This window comes from Nipponia nippon, unplaced genomic scaffold (assembly GCF_047370975.1).
Source record: "Nipponia nippon isolate SJK-2023a ecotype South Korea unplaced genomic scaffold, ASM4737097v1 scaffold_10, whole genome shotgun sequence".
Taxonomy (NCBI): domain Eukaryota; kingdom Metazoa; phylum Chordata; class Aves; order Pelecaniformes; family Threskiornithidae; genus Nipponia; species Nipponia nippon.
The window spans coordinates 33,700,535-33,723,727 of NW_028262291.1; the positions used below are offsets into that span (position 1 = coordinate 33,700,535).

General features: G+C 44.3%; 1 protein-coding gene across 13 annotated transcripts in view; it reads left to right on the forward strand.

Annotated features, from left to right (window-relative positions):
• The window catches only part of LOC104020308 (serine/arginine-rich splicing factor 5), a 29,567-nt gene extending 9,065 nt beyond the window's left edge, over positions 1-20,502 (forward strand). For 4 of the 13 annotated variants that reach the window (XM_087746490.1, XM_087746489.1, XM_087746495.1 and 1 more), the window contains 4 exons: positions 278-350; positions 4,208-4,281; positions 5,184-5,294; positions 6,270-7,777. In XM_087746490.1, coding sequence (XP_087602616.1) covers positions 278-350; positions 4,208-4,281; positions 5,184-5,294; positions 6,270-6,555 — 544 coding nt within the window. In that variant the 3' untranslated portion in view covers positions 6,556-7,777. The other 9 variants (XR_015702010.1, XR_015702013.1, XR_015702011.1 and 6 more) reach the window with 9 other exon arrangements.
• The last annotated feature ends 2,691 nt before the right edge of the window (positions 20,503-23,193 follow it).

The following is a 23,193-nucleotide window of genomic DNA, read 5'->3' on the forward strand; positions in this document are numbered from 1 at the left end:
TTTTCATTCTACTAGGCACTTATTTCAGTGTATCTAGAAAAAATGGCAGCTGTATTGACTGCCTTGATATAAAGTTCTTCATCAAAATCCTTTTTAATCCCCTTGTAGCAGCTCTTTTGTAGTGGACTCTTCTTGACTAGGGAGAATCAAATCTGCAGTCCAGCAACAAGGAAAATACTTAAACACTCAGCAAACTATAGAAAACATCAGATTTCTTAAGTTCTAAATTCCTTACACTGGAGATATTTTCCTTTTTCTTTCCTCTGAACTCTTCTAGCCGGTATGGACCTCCTGTTCGTACTGAACACAGGATCATAGTTGAAAACCTTTCATCTCGTATCAGCTGGCAGGTGAGTTAACATCTTTTTTTACACCTTATTTTCCTACCCTGTAAGTAGACTGCTCTCAGCCTAATTTCTTAATAAAGCCATCATAAATATTTAACCTGAATAAAAAATAAGGAAAAAAGCTTCAGTGATTGCTAAAAATTAGCATTCAGACACTTAAAGAAGTCTTTTGTTTCACAGCTGTGCAAATAGTTCTATAACTAGATTTTGTAGCTGGGAACTGATTCTTGCTTACTTGTGTTTACCAACTCATAAAACTTTTGAAGACTCTAGATTGTTTCTAAATTATTGAAGCATAGCATCCATTCAAACTATGTCATCCTTTTGCATTGTTACACCTGGAAGTGCATGCCTTTGTTTTGAGTGAAATTTATGGTCTTTTCTGATGTTTTGCAAAATATTTTTGTGACATGATGCACGACTGAGAAGTCTGGTCATTAGTAAAGGGAATCTTAAGAAAGCTACTGTGTAAAATATTCTTACTGTAGATATTTTTAAAAAACTCCAAACTTTCAGTAATTGTCTTTTGAAGCTTTCCTACCACCTTTCTTATTTTTTTTTTCACTCCTTGCTAACGTTTTGCTAATTTTTAGCTGACTTTTAACAGAATAACCATATAGTCAATTCCTTTGGTTGCGTTCTGCATAGCATACAGTCTATAGAAAGTTTACTTTTTAAGGGCATAGCACCAGATGCTATTTATAAAAGGTGAGCGAGTAGTGGAGTTTAGTCTTGTTCATTAACCTTTGTATTTGAATAAAGAGACTTTAATTAGCGTACTGAAAGATGCAGTAGAACATGTTGAATGTTCAGAGCCTTGGTCTTGCAGCTAAATCCACATGAGGAGGCTGTTTGTCTTGCCTGGAGCTCCGCTGATGTGTTTCGTAAGAGCTTGGGTACAGTCCATGCAGATAAACGGTTGAACTAGGTTTGTTTATTTTCTGCGTGACAGGTTCAAAAGGTTCATAATTGTACAGTTGTGTTAATTATTGAGTAACTAAAAAAAACAACTTCTGAGTTGATGTGATGAGCAAGTGCATTTCATCAAAATATCTTCCGGGTATGCTATGCAGTTATGTATATGAAGAGATTGTTATAAAACACAGCGCTTGGAAACAACAGTAGGGACCAGAGAAGTAAGCTAGAATGGAGCGTTAAGGAGGGTGAATCCCATAATCCTGTTTAGTGTTAAATTCGTAACTTGGAAAAAAAATTTTAACATTTCTGTAACTTTCTTTTATTTGTGAATATTTATAATGGCTTTATATGTACTTACCATTTTAGACTGAAGCCCACCCAATTCAGATTTCATGCTGATAAATCTTTAGGATTCTAATTAAATGTTTTAATGACTCTCTTAAATATACGATGTTAGCATAAGAGACTTGACTTCTTGATACCTGCCTAAATAGAAATCATTTGAAGCTAACATTCATATGCAAGCCTCATTTAGTTTTGAAGCTGTACTGCTTTGATATGGCTATTGTGTTTTAATTTCTTTTAACTATGCTACTTACACAACAGATTAAAGTAGCTAATACATTAACAGTAGTGGCATTATTCTTCCTTTCTAATCCCTGAGCTTCTAGCAAGCACAATCGATATGGAGCCTTGCTTTAAAACTTACGCGCACTATTTCATCTTTGGTGTGTGCAGATCCCCATGCTTTGAGAACTTTTGTCTCCTTTAAAAGTTATTGTGTTGGGATATTTGGAAAAACAAAAACCCAAACCATAAATAAAATTTGTATTCAGATCCGTTTCCTCAAATTGTTGACTATATTGTTAATAGAAAATGTCATCTCTAAGTAGTACACAAACTATCGGAAATCTCCTTATTTTAGCAAACATATATTTCTGCATGTTCAGAGCTTTCCAACAACCCTCATTAGTTCTTCAGTATCTGTGAATTTTCAAGCAGTTGGGAAAAGTAGAACTGTGTTACATCAAGATGTAGTTTTAAATATGTGTTTTTCTTATTTATGGTTGTCCTACACCTTATTTTCTTTTGCTGCTAAGGGCAACAGGGTATTCTTGTGCTGTTTAAGGTGAACCAGAACAGTAAACTTAACCAGTGGAAAAGTCAAATTTTATCTTAAGTGAAACCAGATAACTTTAAAACATTCCCCTTATAATAGCAAATACTCTGTTGAGCATTTATAATACATGCACGCTTACTCTTTTGAGCCATAAGATTGGCATCTTAATCATGTTGACATTACTATTACAAATGATATTTCATGATGATGATCCTTAGGATTCAGCGGATAGTGTGACAAGTCTGTGGGGGCCTCAATTTTAAAGCCTAAAGTTATTGAATTAGGAAATACTTATGTAGATTAACATTTTCTAACTTCCTTTTGACTTACCAGTCCTGGTCTGGTTAAGCTGTCATTGACTTGAGCAGAGCCAAAATTTTGTTCTTCATTTCTAAATTGGGATAAACATAGTGAGGTTGAAGTATTACTTTTAATGGTGCTGTAGGGCCCATTTTTCATTTGTTATTAAGGTTTCTTTGTGTTAAGCACATGTGAAACAAGGAAAATATCTACTAGTTTGCATATGTCAGTTTTTAAAATCGAAGTATTGAATTTTAATTAAAAGATTAGATAAAACTAAGCCTTCTTATGTTCTGTCGCAAATGTTCTAAAGTTTTTCTTGGCTTTTTGTTTTGTAGTCTTTTCTTCCTTAAGCATATTTCTAACCAAGTGCATTTTGAACCTCTTCTAACAACCTTGATTTGGTTAACCCTCATTTTTCTTGTGTGGAGGAAAAAGAACCAAAGATTTGGGGGTTTTCTAGTGGCTGAAATTCTAGGGTTTGGCCTGTTCTGAATTTTCCTTTTGGTTCCTATGACACTCCTGTTTTTTGGCGATCTAGATCTTGGTTTGCCTGGGTTTGATCTCGATTGGCTAGCACAGATCATCCTCGGGTTCTTTAGCCACTTCTGGAGACTGGAGACTATGTCCAGTGCTTTCAGGGCCTCTGGTACCTCCGTGAAGCATATTGCTATCAGCCATCACTCTGCCTTTCTCATGTAAGAGAGTTCCTCTTGGCCAGCTAGGTATTGGACAAGCAACTCTTTGCTTAAGGTACCCTCTTATCTCATCTGCCACTTGTGGCATGTTGCGGTAAGTAGTCTGGGATTATAAAATACCAGATACTGTTTGGTAAAAGTACTGCTTTAACTTATACAAATGTTCAGCTTTTTAGTGACCTTTTACATTATTTGTTTGTACTTTATCCTGTTGCTGAGCAAGTAATTTTACAGTGTCTGCGCGTTTAGCCTCTATTAAGTTAAAGACAAGGGTGCCTATTGACGTGGCACTGTAGTGTGACACATATTCAAGTGAAATATAAGACTTTTTTTTCCCCTTTGTAAAATTATTAATTATATAGTAATATACCTTTTTGCTTTTAATTTTGCTGTGAAGTTGTGGGAGGTGAGCATATAGAATGAATTTGTCTACATATATTGGATTGTCATTTAACTGGGGTGTTAGTCATGAAAATTTGCATTTAATACTACGTTGCTTTTCATCTGTTATAGTTCTGATTTCAGTGCATATGTTGGTATTTTAAGTATTGCATTGTGTTTTCATAACAGCTGGTTTTGGGATGCAGGATTATTTAAAAGCAATATTTTATTCACTGTAGTTGTAAAAATGAGGGATCCTTTCTATGTGCAGCTGCTATTACATAGGCTGTTTCAGAAACTTTTTTCTAAATTATATGTATTTATATATATAAATATAAAAGCATTAAGCAGTTTTAGCAAAGAAAGTTTTAGGGGGGTATTTCTTACTGCTAGCTGACTCATTTGTGTCCTGTTTAAGGCTAAAATGTTAACTTCTGCTGCAGGACTTAAAAGATGTCATGAGAAAGGCAGGGGAGGTCACCTATGTGGATGCACACAGAAACAACAGGAATGAAGGGTGAGTTCATTTCGTGTCTAAATCTGTATCATAACTAAAACTGTTAAAGGCAAGATTATCCTTGTAATATAAAAGAAATGAAACATAAATCTATGGTGTAGCTTAGATGTTAAAAAAACCCAAAAAAAACCCACAAACAAACAGTCGGTAAGTAGGAGTTCAGAGTGGTGTTGAACTTAGTCTCCACTCTTTACCATGAAAGGGTGAGTCTGCTGTCTTTAACTTAGAGTTATTTAGGTATAATCATTTATGATCTGATTCCTGAGGCTAAAATACCGCTTGTCTGTGGCTGCTTTGCACTTGTTCAACAGTCATAGGAAATGAACATAACCAATCTCCACAGGGAATACCTAGCTGCCTGCTCTCCATTCTTAATTCTGCAGACTACAAAGGTCCTGCACGACAAAGCAGGAGAGAGGGAAGTATGAATAGAGTGTCTGTGCTGGCAAAACAGTGCTCTAGGGCCACTGCAAGCAAATGCAAGTTAAACTTTTTTTGAGGGGAAAACAAATTAAAAAAAATAAAGCAGATTTTTCTGTTCACTGTTAAAAGTATAAATAGGGCAGGATAGTCTGGAAGTTTATTTTGTTTCTTGGACAGCTTTAGAATGCAATTTAGTGGAGGACTGAAACATATTTCCTCATCTGGTGCAGGTTTGTGTAGCTTCCTGGATTTTCTCCATCTCATTGCAGATGACAGTTCTGGTAATGTTTAAGAAGATGTGAAAAGTATGGATGACTAGGACTGTTAATGTCATATTTTCCTGTTAACCAATTTAAAAATTAGCTTTCAGAAGATAAAACATCAAGCTGTGAATCAAAAGATTGAAAAAGGCCCAGACTCCTTGTCCTTGCTTTTTCAGTTTCTCTGAAACTTTTTCTTTTTTTTCTGATGGTATACAGGGTTGTGGAATTTGCGTCTTACAGTGATATGAAGAGTGCACTGGAAAAATTGGATGGCACTGAGCTGAATGGACGCAGAATTAAACTGACTGAAGATCACAGAAGGCATAGGTATGTCACCTGACCTGATAAAATTCTGCTGAGGGCATGGATTTGGGTAGTATTGATGCCAGAGTTTTATTGTCCAATTCTTTGGCCCCAAGCTAAATATCACCTCACAGACCACTTTCTAGCAGTGTAAACAGATTTAGATAAGAACTAACTTGCTGAAAACAGAGTAAATAGAACACACTTGAATGAGAGTAAGGAGATTTTTTTATTTTAAGAGAAAACTTGATATTTGAATGAAAGGACTTTTTAAAAAAAACCATGAATTTTGGTATTAAGAGCATTTTAATTTAATGGAAAGCTGCTTCACAGTCCTGTGAAATGTCTCTCAAATAGTTGTGAAAGCCAGCCTTTTCATAAGAATAAAAGAAAAACAGTTAGCTTGCTTGCATTATTCCCAAAGCAGTTCTGCCATTTAGTCATTAAAAAAACAGGTTAGTTGGAGCTCTTTTGTTGTCTCTCTTAAATATAAATCCATTTCTTTTCATGAAAAATGATGCATAACTAGAGAAGGTGTTAAACTCTTAGGCCTTAAAGTGTGCTGGTGTTCCATGCCTTTAGAGACTTTTTTAGCATCTTGAAAGAAACCCTAACTAATTTACATGGGCATTTCTAGAGAGAATAAATACCATAGGTACGAATTTTCATTTCTGTGCTTTTCTTGATAAATGGCTAAAACTTGTTTGTCTCCTCCCGGCAGGGGCAGGGGGAAGGCATCTTTTATTAGGCAGTTCATGTTTTGCCAAGCTAGCAGAGAATGTCAAGGCTAGCAGTTCCTGCTAGCCTTGGCCTGAGAGGATGATGTTGTAATGGAGCATAACAGGAATCTAGCAGCACTCTCAAATAACTGAATGCTGTGCATAGCGCATTCAGATGTTCAGATGGATGTGCTGTGCATACAAAGTAGTGGAGAATTTAAATCGAGTATTTTAAATTTAGTAGGAGGTGAGACTACAGCTTTTAATTGTGTTTCTCTAGAAGCAGATCTCGATCAAGGAGTTACTCAAGATCTCGCAGCAGGTCCAGGTCTACAGGATCTTCCAGATCGGACAGCCGGTCCAGGTCAAGATCAAGGTCCAGATCCAGGTCTCGTTCTCGATCCCGGTCCCGATCTCGATCCCGGTCTCGTTCTCGTAGTCGTACACCTAAAAAGAGTTACTCCCAGAAAAGCCACCGCTCCAGCTTGCTAGCTTCTTCCCCATCTCCCTCTTCTTCTAAAAGGAAATCTCGTTCTAGGTCGAGCTCTGCTCATAGCCGTAGTTAACCTGCTCTTAGAGGTGTATTAATGCATTTAATTTGATTCAAGTTTCTTGAAGACTTGAGACAAATTATATATGAGAACTGGGAGGGGAAGAGTTAACATGATGAAAGGGTAACCTCCTCTTACATTGCCAAAGTGCCTGTCATCAAATAGGCCATCTCTGTGAGGAGGGGCTGTCAGCTTTCTCCTTTCAGTGAAGTCTGGAGTGGGAAGTCGTTTTTATTTTTTTCCCCTGCTATTAGTAAACATTTCTATCATAGATATATTATGTACACATAATGCTGAGGTAATGGGATGAGACAATATGCTGCTTTCTCCCTCTCTTGCCCTCCACTTTCCCCTCCACCTCCAAGGCCTTTGACTTCCAAAATACTATGTTAGCTTTTGTCCTTGGTATTAAGTCCGAGAACAGGAAGTATAGATTATATTCCTTTAAGGTTCTGTGGCTACTTTTTCTGTGTGAGAATGAATGGACCAGCTGAATTTAGTTTAGAGTTTTCCCTGTTGCTTGGCTTACCAGGCTGTTTTAAGTTCCAGCTTTAAATGACCTTGGTAACATGCTTAATTTGCAACAAACTTTCAGGAATACACATTGGTCAGTCGAATATTGCTCATTTGGATAGTGAATCAATACAATGTTAAGCAGTAATGAAAGCTGGAATTTCCTGTTAAAATGAGACATACCATCCAGATGTCAGGATTATTGGGGATCCATTATAATAATTTTCCAGTAATTCACTAGTATGTGGTATTGTATGTAGAGGCCTTATTTGACAAGTGACTCCATAAAACTGCACAGAAATGTCAATATGCATGTCCATGTTTTTGATGTTTATAAAAGTGACATAGCTTTGAAACCCAGAAGTATGATACTGAATAATGTGTGTATGACTAGCAATAGTCTTGATGGAAATGAAGGTTATTTTAGTAATGACAGCAGCAAAAAAATCCCAGGAAAAGTGTAGTCAGATGTGACAGGAAAAGTTAATCATGTTAAAGCGTAAAGAGGATAATTTCTTTAAATCTCCTGAATGCACAGTTGTTTTGATTAATAGAAATTTCCACTGCAAATACTGTTCGTTCTTATAATTTGGAATTAGATTTTTTTAACTTCTGTATCGTTAAGGAAGGGAACCATTTTTTGAAAAATATGTAAATTAATTCCAAAGTCTTACGTGTGTTTAAATGTACCATTCCTAATAAAATAAAACCTTTTTCTGGCTTACTTTGCAGTTTTGTTTAGTAATGTTACTGTTGCTGTTGTTCACTTTGTACAGTCTTGCAAACATGATCACAAGGAAATTTATTTGAAGGTGTACCCATATGGAAGCAAGCAAAATGTAAACTAGAAACCGGTTATGACATGTAAGTAACCAGACACTGACTAATAGGAGAACAAGATAGGATTTTACTGTCATGGCCATAAGTGGCTGTTTGAATGGAGGGCAAATAGTAGTCTTTCTGTAGTCCTTGCAGACAGATTTGTGTGACACCTCCTTGTCCACTGCCTGGCCTAGTACCTTTGAGATTGGCAAGTGCAGTATCAGAGACCTTGAGTGCTTCTGACTGCAGCATGCTTACCTTGCAAATTGTTTAAATACAGAGCTAATGTAGATCTTGTGAATTTTATTAATTCTTGATTCTTCATTGTACAGCATAATTTCCCTTCCATGATTTTCTGTTGATTCAGTCAGCCGTGGCAACAGTAAGGTGAATATAGACCAAGAACCAGCCTCCCCCTCCCCCCCAAACACCTTGAGGTTATAAGCAAGTTTATATATGTTGTGATTGCAGCCATAAATACATACAGCTTATTTCTGAACCCAAAGCCTGGTCTACCCATAGATTTGTGTTGCTATTAATACTGGTTAGAAGTACTTTTTTTTTTTAAACTTATTTTAAATTGTATGATTGAACTGATAGTGGTTTAGTGTAGAAACACCTATGACAGTATTTCTTTTCTGTGCTGGCATAGTAGCAGTTTAAACATCTTTGCCAGCACAGCTGCATCCAAGTTAACTGTAGTACTGGTTTCTAAATGTAGCAACAGGTACCTAAGGACTGCAGATTGTAGGGTGGTGTTACCAGTGCAATGTGACATGACGGAAATAGACGTCTCACTAATTTTTTTACATGTTTTTCAAGGTGGCAAGCAGTGGCTCTTTGTTCCCCTAAGATATACAAAGGTGTTTAGGTGAGGAAAAGGTGAGCTTTTCAAATACTAAGAATATTAAATCTGGTCTTTCTCTGGGGAAAGATTTGTTTATGGTAGATGTGAACTTGGCAGCTTTCTCAATATTTATTTGAAGGGCAAGGATAGGAATCTTTAGCAGCTAAAAACAGTTTTCTTAAAAGAGAGGTTGAGTCCCTGGTTACTCAGTTCTTAGTTGTTTCTTTTGGTATGTTAATTTCAGTGCCTGAAGAAATAATAGATTTTGAAGCCCAAATTTTTATTTATTGTGCACGTGACGTTTTTCCCATAGCTTCTTCCGTGTCAAAAAAGCTTAAGCCCTTAAAGTACGTGGGGAAGAAGGCGGAAGGGTGGTCTGAACCCCCCCCATTTCCTGCTGTGTCACCACTTTTTTTAAAATTATTTTTTCTTAAAGGGGACAGACTATGAATATCAGATTGGATTTTTTTTTGCCTTTAGGAAAAAAAAAACCAAACCAAAATGAAACCAAACCTCAAGACTCTCATATCAGGAAGTCCTAACAATTTTAAGCAGGTTTCAGGGCAGCACAGCCCTGTTTGGCACAGGATAGAGCTGGAAGTGAAAACGACATTTTTCATTGGGGTTTAAAGTTTTGTCTTTGCCTGACGTGTAAAATGAGCTACAACTGTGTACACTTAATTGCTTTGATGAAGGACAATTCATTGTGCCACTCTAAGTTGGTCATGTCTGACTTCAACTTGGAGCAAACCCAATCTGGAATTCGTAGTTTTAGGGCATATGAGTTGGTGCAGAGGGGTTAAAAGGACAGTTCAGCAGCCTGAATAAAATACTTGCTTGGTTGTCTGCAAGTGTAGAAAAGTCTTGAGAGGTAAGATGAGGGACTGGGGTAGATAGAAGCCGGGAAGGGAAAAAGAAGGACAAGAGGGTGTTCCAGGTGGCAGTTTCAGTGTGAAAGATTGGTATAGAGAGACCACAGAGGAGAATACAACCTTTGTACTCATGACAACAGTTCAAATTTAGAGGTTTCCTCCAGCATGTGATCTGGAGAGAAACAAATTGGGGAACGTGTCCTTGTCTGTTTTGCTTAAAAATATTTGGTGTTCTCCTTAAGAGCAAAAGGTCTAAAGAAAACTGAAGTCGTACCTGTGTTCCTGTGAGGAGATAGTATGTACGAGTCAGGTAGGCATCTTGGTTAGTAGGCATAGACTTGCTTGGCAGACTCTTTAGGGAACACATTATAGTCTGAAACTTGGCTGAACTATTAATGTATTTCAGAAAGCAGATTATTTTAAAAATAGAACATTTTTAGACTGCGGTGGAACAAATTATTTATCCATATCAAGTGCCTTAGTTCCAACTTCACAGAGCACAGGAATGTAAGCTCCACTTTAAAATAACCATAAATAGACTTCTTTAATGTATTAAAGTCATATCTTTTACAGGCAGCATGTTCCAACATCTGACACTTTCCATGAGAAAGCTGGGAATCATCCCTTCCAACTGGCAGAAAGCTTCTGCCCCAGCCCTGCAAAGCTGAAAGGAACAAAGATCTGAAGTCATGATGCATCTACAAGTAAATCTGTCATTACTCCTACCTTTATTCTGCTAACCTGATCCTTGAAGAGCAGTTCTCACAAATTTCTCCTCAGCAAATGGAGGTGACATAAGGCAATACAAATGTTAAATTTGTATTGGATTCAAAGGTTCCACTTGTGCCTTGGGAGTGCAGTTGGACAATATGGCTAGGATGATCTAGCAGCTTGCTGCTGGCAAGACAAGCTACCGTCCCTGTGCCTGCCCCTTGTCTTGTGCCAGCTCTGATGCTCATCTGATCCTCCAGAAGCCCATTCAATTACATCCCAAAAAGTGGGTACTTTGGGGTCTCCTGCAATACTGCTTTTTCTCGTCCTCTCTGGGAGGGAAGAAGTGAAATTATGACCTGGGATATAACTCCCCTGTGATCCTTCTGTTTGCCTCCCTCACAAACCCAAGTATCCTCTTTTTCCTAACTTTATCCTTCTATTCTATTCTCCAAGCAGTCAGTGTCCAAACAGAACACTATCACTCTCCTTCTGTCCAGGATTTCTTGTGCTTCTCTTACCACAGGACATTTTCCTCCCAGCAGAAGCCTTATGCTACAGCATGCAACTGCTTGCAGCACAGGGCACAGCTGGAAGTTGAGCACTGCAATTAGTTGCATTTCGGCAACTGACTACATCCCACCCCAAAAATAAGAGTGTATTTTCTGTGATGTGTATGGCACTTAATTACATTTTTGTCAATTTAACACAGGGCTCTTCATCCAAGGGTATCCCAGCAGTTTGTGAAGATAAACTTCATTACACTTGGCCACATCACATCTCTGCTTTACAGGTGAGAAAAGGAAAGCAAGCGGCGGGGTGTTCACCTGCGGTGGCAAAAGAAGAGCGGTCAGGAGGAGGAATGTGCCCGCAGCCAGGCCAGGGCCCCTCACTGAGCAGGTTGAGCTCTGACTCGTGCCATCTGGTGGCTGTACTTGCTGCCTCTGCAGCCATGAAACGGGCTCGGAAGGGTTTTGGTTTCTCTCAGGAGAGCAAAAGTTTCTCTTTCAAAAATGAGGTGAAGTAGCAGCATGCTTCCGAGCAGGAAGGAATGCCCCGGGATCTGTACCCGCAGTGCTCCGCCATCGCTCTAGCAGGGAGGGTCAAGGACGATGAGTTCTGAGGTGGGAAGTTCTCAGCTCTGCCTGCTCCTCCTGCTGCACCCTAATCGCAGAGCTGTGTGCTGTACACTTCCTAAGTGGCGTTCATTTTCTTACAAGGGTTTTGGAAGCATGCAATTTCCAGTCTGTTTCCTTCGTTCCCCCTCCTTAGCCATTGTTTGCTGGAAGACTCAATGCTCTGTGTGTACAGCTCCTGAAGGCGTGTTTCCCACTTTACCAGCCCTGCAATCAGTTACCCCTCCACCCGCTCTCTTTGCAAACCTGCAAGAGAGTTGTTAGCCTTTCACCCTGGGGGTGATTTACTAGGACAGTAACCCTGATTAGCTAACAGTTATGCCTGGCAGAGGGCTATAGCCGGGGGAGCGGCACAAGCAGAGTGCTCTATGCATGTCAGCTTAAAGGAGGAGATACAGCAGAAACACTGGCTTCACGCAAGGGAGCCGTTCAGGCCTTGGATAAAGTCAGCACCAAGAGGAAAGTGCAGGGGTTAACAGGCTGGGGGCCTGGGTTAGAAACAAGGCCAAATTATATGCCGTAGTGAAATACTAGCTAGTGGCAGCTCTGTATGTCTGGGTAGTCTCAAGATGTTCAAAGGACAATCACTGCTATTGATTTGCTGGGCCTAGGACCACGAGGGAGTGATGAGGGAGAGGAGGAGAGTGTATGGTAAAACCTGCTCTTCAAGATTAATAAAGGGCTTAAAATAAAAGACAGAGTTTTACTGGTAATGAATGATACTTTTGTGTTGTGTGATGGCTTTTCCCTGTAACCAGGGATTGATGTCTTCTCTCCCTGTTCTCTCCTCTTCCGCTCTAGAAAATGCTTGCACTCTGTGGGCATTTAGCAGTGGCAAGGTGAGCTGGAAAGATCCAGATCAATATGCCTAGAGTGGATGTTTCAGTTCAGACCAAGAACTGCTCTGTATGTGTGTAGGTAGGTGTGATGCATCACTGGAGACTCTCAGATCAGGTTCAGCAGGATCCTACATGCACGCTGGATTTGTTGTACACAACAGCCAGCTCTCTGGTGTTCTAAGGCAACTGATTTCTCCTCGCGTCTCAGAGGCCCGTGGATATTGCTTTGTGGTTCACAGAGGTAAGATGTAGCAGGTCACACTTTTAATGGAAGTGAGCACCCTTAGGTATAACTGAAGTCATTAAAATCTGAAAATGCTTCCACTGTAGAGCCTTGAAAGCAGAGGTACCTCAAACTGATATTAAAATTCGAGCCAGATTTTAGTTGGGGGTAGGGTGAAGGTGTTATAGCAGATGCTGGCACTGCAATGACAGGAAAGGGAAGTAAGGAAAAGATATACAGGGAAAGGAAGGAAACTGGATGAAGTCTTTGCATTTCACATTTGCAGGTGAAAGAATTATTCCTCAAACTCAATGAATGGGACTGTGGGTCTAGGCCCTACTCAGCACCATCACTTCTGGTTGAGATTTTTCTAAGTGCCTGGGGACATCAGGAGTCCAGGCCAGCAGCATTCCAGCCAGAGCTCTCCAAAAGGGGCAGCAGACTGTGCCTGCCTAGGCCAGGGGCAATCTGTCCTTCTGCTGGTACCAACCACCAGGGAATCAGAATCTGGCCTCTCTAGACAGCCTAGCCCTTCCATGCCTCTGGCCAAAGATAGAATGTACCAGAGCTGGAGCTAAACACAACATCTAGTGCTTCAGCCTGAAGTGTTGTTTGTGGTTGCACTTGGCTTTGTTCCTTCTATGTCTTTTTCCCAGTAAAGCTTCAGATCACATTGGCTCTTTAACAAAAAGTATAAGCAAGCGGCTCTGCTGTTTCTTACACACATGGCCATTGCCATGTTCCCTGCATCACTGCCAGTTCCTGTGAATGCCTAACTGAAAAGTGATGTGCTTAAAAAAACCAAGTTTTCTTATATGTTTAAAAAGCTTCCTTGTTCTTTTCCTTCAAATTGTCACAGCCTATTTCTAGCACTGTACAAGAACACTGCTGATCATGTAGACTGGTCTTCCAGGTTTGTCAAAAAGCTTGCTGCGAGCTTTCTGCCCACACCTGCCCTCCATTTGTTTCAATTTGCTTTACCTTTTCCCAGTTCTGGCACTTGGATGGCCTCTCTGATGGTCTTGGATGGTCTCCCATACTCTCCTGAACTACTTCTAGTGCAGTAGCTCGTGTCTCTTATTCTTGAACACCAAAATGATCCCACTGTGCTGTATTTCCCAGTGAGAATGGATGATACTCAGTATATAACTTTTGAGACCCCCAAATCTCTCAGCAACCCCCTTGCAAACTACGAGTGAAATTACTTACCTCGGCTAAGACCTTGCAAACCTGCACTGTGCACTTTCCTACCCTACATTTGTCTATACTACCTGAACAACTGTAATAGCTGTATGCGGAAAAAGAAAACGTGGTTTATGCTTGTACTCACAAGGGAAGAGTTGCAGCGTTACGTAGCAGCCAGTGCTGTCTTGGGTTTGGTCTAAAGCTGCCCCACACACTCCTTCGCCACGATGGTGCGTAACAGCGGGGTTTGTCCGGTACGTAGGCAATGAGATCGCAGGGCACTAGCGTGCCAGCTGCAATGCCATCGCAGAGGGAAGCGTTAGCGTCAGATAGATCATGTGAAGCAAACGAGGCCCAGGACGGCTCGCAGCATGGCAGCAGGTTATGCTTTCAAAGAGTGTTCGGCTCTCTGAGAGCTCTTGCCAAGGGGCAGCCCCCTCATTACCACCGTAACCCTGCGCTTGGAGCAGCCCCCTCGTTCAGGGCGTTTGCAGAAGAGCAGCCCCTCTCTGCTGGAGGTCGGCTGGGACCCCACCAGATGGTGCTGTAGCACTGCCTCAAGGAAATCGCCTTTCTAGAAAACACTTGCAAAATCCATCTTAAAATAGCCCCGGTGACCCAAACCATTGCCTTTGTGGAAAAAAAGAAACCACGCACACACACAGAGACACACACACACAACCATAACAACACCCCTGACTAGAGCACTGGAAACTCTGCCTTCCTCCCCTCTGTGGTTTCCGGCACGCTCACCTGCCAGGGCAGCAGAACGAAGAGGGGGGGGAGCAGGGGGGGTGCCTCAAAAATCAACCGAGGAGCTGAGCCATGTGCAGCTCTCTCAAAGGATCTGCTGGAAGCCGTGTCTGTGGGTGCAGATCTTCCGTGTCCCATCCCTCTGACTCCCTGGCACTGCCTCAAGCCCTTGGAAGTCCCTCTGTCACGAGGGCCACCATGAGGACTGACCCGAAGGGCTGCGGACCTGTTTCTCCAGCCCACCTGCGGCCCCGGGGTAGCTCCCCAAATCCCTGCAACAGCTTCTGAGGGACACAGGGGCCCAGCTTCACCAGCGGCCCCAGCTGCCCGCCTTTGTGGCCACTGGTGGGGCAGGGGAGGGAGATGGAGAAGCTGAATTAAGATCCAGATACTAAATTGCAACGGTAAAACCACAAACCAACCACCCAGGAAACCTTCACAGGCTAGTCTTGAGAGGAGAGCGGTTAGAAAGGCTTAGAAATAGCAAGAGCTTACAAATGCTTCTCTTCTGCACTAGACTGAGAAATATAAAACTGTCTGCTGAGGAACCAGCCACCCCCACCCCCAGCATCCTCCCCCCCACGCACACACGTGTACCCACAGCAGCTACCCAGAACTGGGGCTGCACCCTTCTCCCGCCGTGGCCCTGTTTCCAAGCCAGCGTTAGGTGTATGCTGAATGCTGCCACTCCTCCAAAGGAGTCTGGTGACAAAGAGGCTTCAGCAAACAGCTTTTGGTTTGGTCTGGAGAAAATTTCTTGCTGTCTGGGTGTGACTTCTGAGCGGATTGCTTTTCTGTTATGCTTTACCACCCGGTGCCCTGACGCAGCCCTCGTCACAGGGCTATTATTCCCTGGAGGCTGCCCTGCGGGCTGGCTGGGGGCTCTTTCCCCAGGTGTGCCTTTCGCTGGTCCAGTCCGGAGACCTCCGGCGCTTACCAAGCCAACTCCCCGAGGCAGCCTCTCCGCACTCCAGTCCTCTGCCAATGTCAGGGCTCCATAGAAGCTACCCCAGGAGGGTGTCCCCCACCCCTAGTGAAGGGGCCCAGCTCTCCCTCATCATCAGTCCTTTTACAGCCATGGGACTCTTTTTCTTGATTCACCCCTGGGAGCAGAATTGGGGGCCCTGAAGTGTTTCTCTTTCAAGACCAGATCCCTCTGCTTGAGAGCTTAAGTCTAGAACAGCCAGACTCCAAACTCCTGGAGGAGTGGATCAGCTCCCAGACTGCCTGGACCCTTGCTCCTGCAGCGTGGCAACAAGGTGGTAGGTTGCTTAATCGTCTTGTGGTCTAGAGAAGGCAGGAAAGCCCTGGTCTTGGATTTCCCTGATCCTATTTGTCTTTACCAGGAGCCCAGCATGTGCTGCCTTGCCCTTCCTGGTACCTGCTGGACTGAAAAGCAGGGAAGATAGAAACACTAACGAGCTCCCAATCAGCCCAACTTCCCAAGAGCATTACTTTCCCAGGATTTGGAAAACCTTGGGCAAACAGCACAGGCCATTTTCAGCAGTCTTCGTTTCATCTGGGTTAACACACTTCATTCCTTTCTCCTTAGCTTAACAGTGATGGCCATCGGCTCTGAGCTCTGTTCTCACAAAGAGCACTGGCAGAACTGGTAACGCTCTTGCTCTTCCTCCAGTACATTGTTAACACACCTCCGTCTTCCGTGTGCCATCATCCAACATCTGCACGGTATCACTGGCCTGCTAACAGCCATCTCCCTGGCTCCAGGGGCAGGGACATCCCAGCCCTGAGCCTCAGAGCACACAGAAGAGTTCCCCTTCCCATCCCCTCCTCTACATCCTGGGTTCACTTGTTTTCCTTTTTACTCCAAGAAGCAGGTTCAGGCCATCTTCAGCTACGAGTTCTCCAAGAATAAGCACCAAAATCGAAAGGCAGTGTTTGGGAATGTTATCCCAGAGTATTCAAGCAAACAGTTTCCATCATTTCATTTACTGGGAAAACACGCCACTGTGGAAAGTTTTTCCAGTCTTCAGTATCTCTGAGACTTTTAGTGTCTTCTTAGGGCAAGATCGTCACTGGGGGCTTGCCCCACTTCTCGTTTACAGCTGAGGTACACGTAAAGAGGGCAGGGGAAGTAGCCGCTTACAGCAGAGTGGGAGGGAGCTGCCCGCACTTCAAGGCTCCGGAGGCTGGCTGCAGGCAGGAAGGGCTGCTGCGTGACGCCGGGGCGTGAGGCAAGCCTGCGACAAGGAAACAGCGAGGCCGATGGGATGTGAAAGCTGCGAGCGTGTCAAAGGCAGGACGGAAGTGTTGTAGGGGGCAGCCCTATTTTTAGCCACCTCTTGCAGAACTTTGCTAGCGCTTGCTGGAGTCAACGGCCGCTTCCCCTTTCCTTGATGTAAGCAGGGCTGGCTGGGTTCAGATCTGTTTTTATTTAGCCACTCATGCGATGATAGTATTGACTGAAAGGTCCCTCCAGCCCCTTGGACTCAAAAACACCCGTGGTCAGAGAGTCCTAGGTAAGGAAAACAGAAAGCATCTGACGCTTCCCTGTCTCCATTTCAGGGCTGTGAGAGGTAGAAACTGAAGCCGAGGCTGCAGAGTGTGACTCTTAGTCACATCACCGGGGGATTTTGCAATGCAGCGGGTTCAGGGCACAGGGCAGGCAGTGTGCAAGCAAAACTGAAGTGCTTTGCGAGGGCATTTGATTGGGGCTCTCCAGCTGCAAGGTCAGAGTATCGCCGTGCAACCCTCACTTTCCTGCTCCACTTCAACCTGCTCGGCTGCTCGAGGTGTGTGGGAGGTCGAAGGGTTTAACACACCTCAAATGAGCATGGGGCATTGTGGAGAGCAATCGGTTGCCATGAATGTCCTCTGCCTGGTTCCTTTTAACATTTGTCAGTATAAATGACTCCTACGCCTGCTGTAGGGAAACGCACGGGGCAATACCATTCCTCAGCCAGACGAGAGAGAAGATGAGGCAGCAAGGCAGAGGAGCAGCCACGGGGAAGGAGCGTGAGCTGAGATGTGACTTTTCTGTACAGGCTGTAACCACCAAGACAAGTTTCAGACTGGTTCCAGTTGCTGGGAGTTTGGATCAGTTTGGCTTGCAGCATTCAGGTCAGGGGCAGGTTGGGAAGGACAGTGTCCAGGCGAAGGTAGCCAGAGCTTGCTGCCGGTCTCAGTATACCTGGTCCCCCCGCTTGTTGTCAGAGAGGAATGAGATTGCTGTAGGGATGGGAGAAAAGCACATTCGGAGCCAAAACAGATGCAGTTCTGGGGCATTTCCAGAGCAAACTCTTCCCAAGCGTGGCAGTAGTGAGGAGTGGCAATGAGATGAGCAGATGAAAATCATGCTCACTCTGTGCCTGTAGAGCTTGATGTGACTAGGAAGGCAACATAAAAGCCCTCTCCCATACTCGAGTCTCCCTGCTATAACTCTTTCAAACCCGCACATTTAATACCACTCCCAGAAGCCTAGAGCTCCCCAGAGCCCCTCAAATATCTCTGTAAGACTCTGCTTTGTCTCATGTTTCATACTGTCCTTCATCCCTATGGCAGATACATCCATATCTATATAGCCCATTAAGCTGGATTGATTAAGGCAGGATATGCAATTCTCAAATGAGAGATGTGGATGGAGAATTGCTTTGTACTATAGCAATTTCATTTAGAAATGAGAAATCCTTTATAAGGAGGCAGCAAGAGGAGCAGGTTATTGCCACTGCCATTGCTGTCCAAGGGAATGTGCTGGAAAGTCACTTTGGCCTCTAGATGGCAGCCCTATTGCTCACACATCAAAATGCTGAAAAATACAGAAACGCCTTCCTTTCAAAAACAGGGCATAAAGACAGGCCTCACACTTCAGTAGTTCAGACCAAAACCTACGGGCAGTCAGGACTGCATTGAAAACAAACTGGATTTGGTTTTTTCTCTCTTCTTGTTCAAAATGAGGATTTGCCTCCCTCTGGACTCCGCACTTGCCTGTAATGGACCAGGAATTGTTACCTGGGAATTGACCCTGACATTTCTGAAGTTGCATGGCAATCAAAGCAGAGGTGCGGTAGCTCCTTCAGGCCTCGCGCTTGCACCCATGTGGTGTGTGCTTTCCCTGATGTGCCAGCAGCTCTCCTGGGGTGAGAGCCAGTGCCTCCTCAGCACTCAGAAGGGTCAAAGGCTTTGCTGCTCGACTTGACCTTTAGGGATATAGGGCTGTGAGCTTCGACAGAACCTAAACCCCACTTTGCCAAAGCTATTTGTACGGCAAATTGCTTTATTGTTTCAATAAAAAAATGCAGCCAGGCATTTAATGGCTCCCATCCACAGCCACTCTGTGATTCACTTTCCACTTCAAGGTTTGAATGCTTCTTTTCTTTTTTAAGCATGGGGACAAAAAGGGAGAGTTAGTTAATGTCCCTAATGTTGACAGATGTATCTTCATGCTCTCTCTATTTTAAATGGGATAAACCAGCCTTTCGAGGGAGAAGGGTCATAAATATTTCCTTGCGTGAATGGAGATGCTGGCAGTGGGAATCATGGGAATCTATCAAAGCTGGCTGTTAGCAGAAAGTGTCAATAGACTTTCTTTCTAATTGACTTAAAATTTACTTAGTTGACCCCATTTCTATATTTCCTGAGAACTCATAGTCATTACTTCTTCCATCCTCACAACACCCTGAGAGCTAAGTGCCATAGTCTAAGAGGGGACTGAGGCTGTCAACCAGACTTCAGAGGTGTTTGGTACCTAGAGACAGGAACTGGGGTTTACGTGTCCAACCTGCATTGAAATCAAAAGGCAGCAGGAGCAATGCCCTTTTGAAATCCAATTAGGCACTCTGCCGGCATCTTTAAGTGCCTCGATACCTGTAATACTCCTCCCTAGATGACTTGCGGGAAGCATGTGTCACAACCCTGCATGAACAAGGTGTGCAAATAAGGCAGATGACATCCACAGGGTACAGAAATGTGACATTTTTTTAATTGATAGTTTGGGGAGATGATAATAAGATAGGAAGAACGACCTCTCAGTGTCTAATTCTGTCGTGCCGGTGCCCGGTACAAGTGATGAGCCTTGAAGCGGAGCAGGGCCGAGTCGGTTGTTCTCCACCGCCAGCAAAGCTGGGGGGCTCAGGAATGCCCTTCTCACGTTATGGGCAGTTGTCAGATCACAGTCTTGTCAGAGGTGGGGCATACTCTTCCTGGTGCCAGGAAGGAGCAGAAAGGAGAATAAATATATAAGAAAAAGGGGAAACAACTTTTAAAATAGTTTTTTAGTTTGGAGGTTTTTCTTTCCGCTTTAATAAAGCAGAAGAAAATTTGCAAGAAATTTATGGTCTGATTTGAATCCTACTAATGCTCATGGAAATCCCTTTAGTGAATGCTGGACCAGGTCCAAGAAAAGTAGGTTATTATTCCCTTAACTTCTATTCATCCATAACTGTGCCCTTCTGCATGCAAGCTTGTTAGATCTTGCCAGCAGATTTAATGTGAACCTCATCGGCAGCGTACCTGGACAGGACACTGGGATCAGCTGCCTCTTAACTCTGAGCCAGTCTTCCCAGAACAGTGGTGGTAAAGGAGGCTGCCTTAACTACATGGCAGGTAGCTGTAGCATTGACTACATGGCAGGTAGCTGTAGCCTTGACTGGAGCATCCCGGTAGGATCTCCTATGGTAAGACCCAGCTGAGAGGTATGTATGTGACTACTCTCTGTCTTGCACTGAACTGCTCTGCCAGCTGGGTGATTTTAGCACACCAAAACCAGAACAGCTCAATAAAATGGTTTCTGCGTGAACGGCTCAATGAAAATATCTGTTTGGTTGTGGTCAAAAATGCAAACTAAAACCCCTTTGGGACAGACAGAGAACGGACCAGAAAATGGCCTTGTGTTGCCAGGACCAGAACAAAGCCAGGCACCTGGAAGCAATCCCTCCCCCAGCCTGGGAGACTGGAGATGAGAGGAAGCAGGTTCCAGCCCTTGCTCTGCCAAAGAGTTTCTGGGTGCTCTTTTTAACGTGCCGTTGCTAAATCTGTGCACCTGCCACAGAAGAGGTCAATGAGAAATCTTGTCTCTTGTTTCAGCACCCTAGGGACAGGGGAATGCTTTTGGGGAGTTTTGCACTTGCATCACTCTACATCTGTGCTGTCCTCAGCAAACGTGTTTGAGTCTGCAAAGCCAAGGAGTTTGAGCCAGGAGTACTTGTGCTGCTGGTAAGGACATGGTTTCTACACAGACCAGGCTGTTCTCTGCTGTTTGGAAGCAAGACTGTGTACGGAAGAGGTGGTGTGAACACTCTGTAAGTTTGGGCTTGAAACTAAGCCTGAACCCTGAGTTACCCACATATAAATCTACCAGCACCTGGGAATTCACATTGAAGGTTATACCTAAAATATGTCCACCCATATTAAAAGGTTGGAAATATGATTTAAGGATAACTTGCTAGCTTTCCTTTCTTTCCCTGTCCTGCCTCTCTGCTCTTCAACTATGACTAGGATATCATAGGGGGTGTGGGTGTCCTTGGAGACGTAGTTTTGGGTTTTGAGCCACAGGGTAGCTACGGCTGCTCCTGGTGAGGTGGGATTAGCCCTCACACATCTCAGGTCCCAGGAAGCTGAAAGCTGCTCCAGATCCACCCTTATGCGAGAAGAAAACGCACCCCATGCTTCTGCCTACATGTGGCTGCAGGTTCCTTGCCGCAGCCTGAGCCAGCCCTGCCTGATGATGTGTGGCCCTTGGGTGGCATGACACCGTGCTTCTTGGGACCGGGGCTGTCCAGGCCGGTGCTGGCGTCGGCTTCCTCAGCTTCCCTTTCTGCTGGGTGCTGTCCCTATGAAACAGCCTCCAGCCATCTGGAAATTCAGCATGGCCCTGTATCTCCCAAAATGAAGATTTTGTTAAACAGTTTTATATTTCTAATCATCACACAGCTCTGTTGTAAGCTTCCCAATACCTGCCTCAAGCAGCTCATCTAAGCTATTCCTCCCATGCTAATCTGTGATCTGTGGCATGCATACAGCATTGACGGGAACAGGACCTCCCCTCTGCTGCACCATATTTGCCAGAACAGGCATAACTCAAGATAACTGGATTTGAAACAACCGGAGCAGGAAGCAGCAATAACTGGCCTGGAGGGAAGGCAGGGAGTTGCCCATAGACAGTTTTTTAGGGGGTTGCCCAGTTTGCAATATCTGAGCTCCTTCCACGCTCCTCTAGCCTCACGTACAAAGGCAGGATGTAAAGCTTGCAGGATCATCCCTCACCTGCTTGGCTCGAGTGCTTGAGTTTCGATCTGTACCATCTTCTTTTTAGCTGCAGGATTCAGTGTGTGGTGTCACATGTATTGACCTAGGTGTGTGCATGACAAAGACCTCCAGCGCTGCATCTTGTTCAGACACCGGTGTCATTGCCACCAATGCTACTTTGTGAGGACGGACAAGGTGGTGGGCGTTCATGTTATTTTTTTCTGTGGAGCACACGGACCCGAAGGCTGACACTGGCACAGCTGATGCTTCCCGTGACTCGTACCCCACAGCCTGTATACAGCGAACACGGCAGCTGGCCGCCCAGTCAGGACCTCCGTATCGTGGGGGTCAGGACAGGCCGAGGCAGGCCTCCAAGTGCCCTCACTGAGGAGCTGACGGCTTAGTCACCAGGGCTTTCCACAGAGCCATGTAAACACTACCCACAGTTCCCTGCATCAGCCCTTGCCACCAGGCTCCGCCGGAGCCCTGTCCTTCTGCTCCCCATGCCAAGGGTCACGAGCTGGGACCAGCAGCCGGGTGCCAAACGCAGGCTGTAGCTTTGTGCAGCCGGTCTGCTAGAGGTCGTCACACGCCTCCTTAAGCAAACAGGGATCCACGCCAGTTGATAAATCATTTACGAGGAGAAGTCAGAAGCAAAGAACTAGATTAACCAGGTCACTGGGTGTCCTGAGGGAATGACGTGTCAGTGGAGCTGAAACAGCAGATCCCACAGTTGCAATCTGTTGCCTTCTTCTGTCCTGACAGCAATTCATGGAAAGCCCTGGAACTAGACACCAGAGATGGAAAAACCCATTAGCTCATCCCAGTCAGCTCACTAGTTAAAGCAGTCACTCCCATTGTACGTTTTCTGGCAAAGTTAAAAATGTCTCAAGAGAGGGGATTTCCACCAGTTTCTTCTCAAGGGGAAACTATTCCACCTATCAGGAAGGCTGCCTTGAGCAGTGCTATTTTTGCAACCAGAAGTAACTCCAGAACCTGAGAGAGAAAAACAGCTGCAGGAACTGGGGCAGTGATGTTTTTCTGCCTGAACAGACACGTGCCACGCCGGGGCACATCTCCAAATGGAAGCTCCGTGTGTACACGTGTGTTTATACACAGCCACTGAGGTGTGCTCATGTGTGCATATCCACACCCGTGTCCTCCCTCTCCTTCCCAAGGGTGGGACGACCTTGTGCCTTCAGCACAACCAGTGTGTTGTAGTGTGAGCTCACGCCCAGTTCGCACTTAGGTAACTCCACTGACATCAAGGCAAAGCACGTTGCTCTGAGGAGGGAAGACACACATGGAAGACAGGAGGCATCAGACCATGGTGGTGCTCCAGCACCCGCTTCCCCGCTGAGCAGGGAGAAGTCACTTCTCCTCGCTGGGCCTCAGGTCTCCTCGGCTGTGTCAGGGGGAGAACAGAACGGCCCCCCTACCACTGCTGGGGGCTCTGAGGCGGAGCACGTCGCTGGTTGAAAGCACTGGGGGCCTGCACGAGTTGGAAAGATGATGCAATGCAGAGCTGCGTCACTGAGGTTGTCAGCAG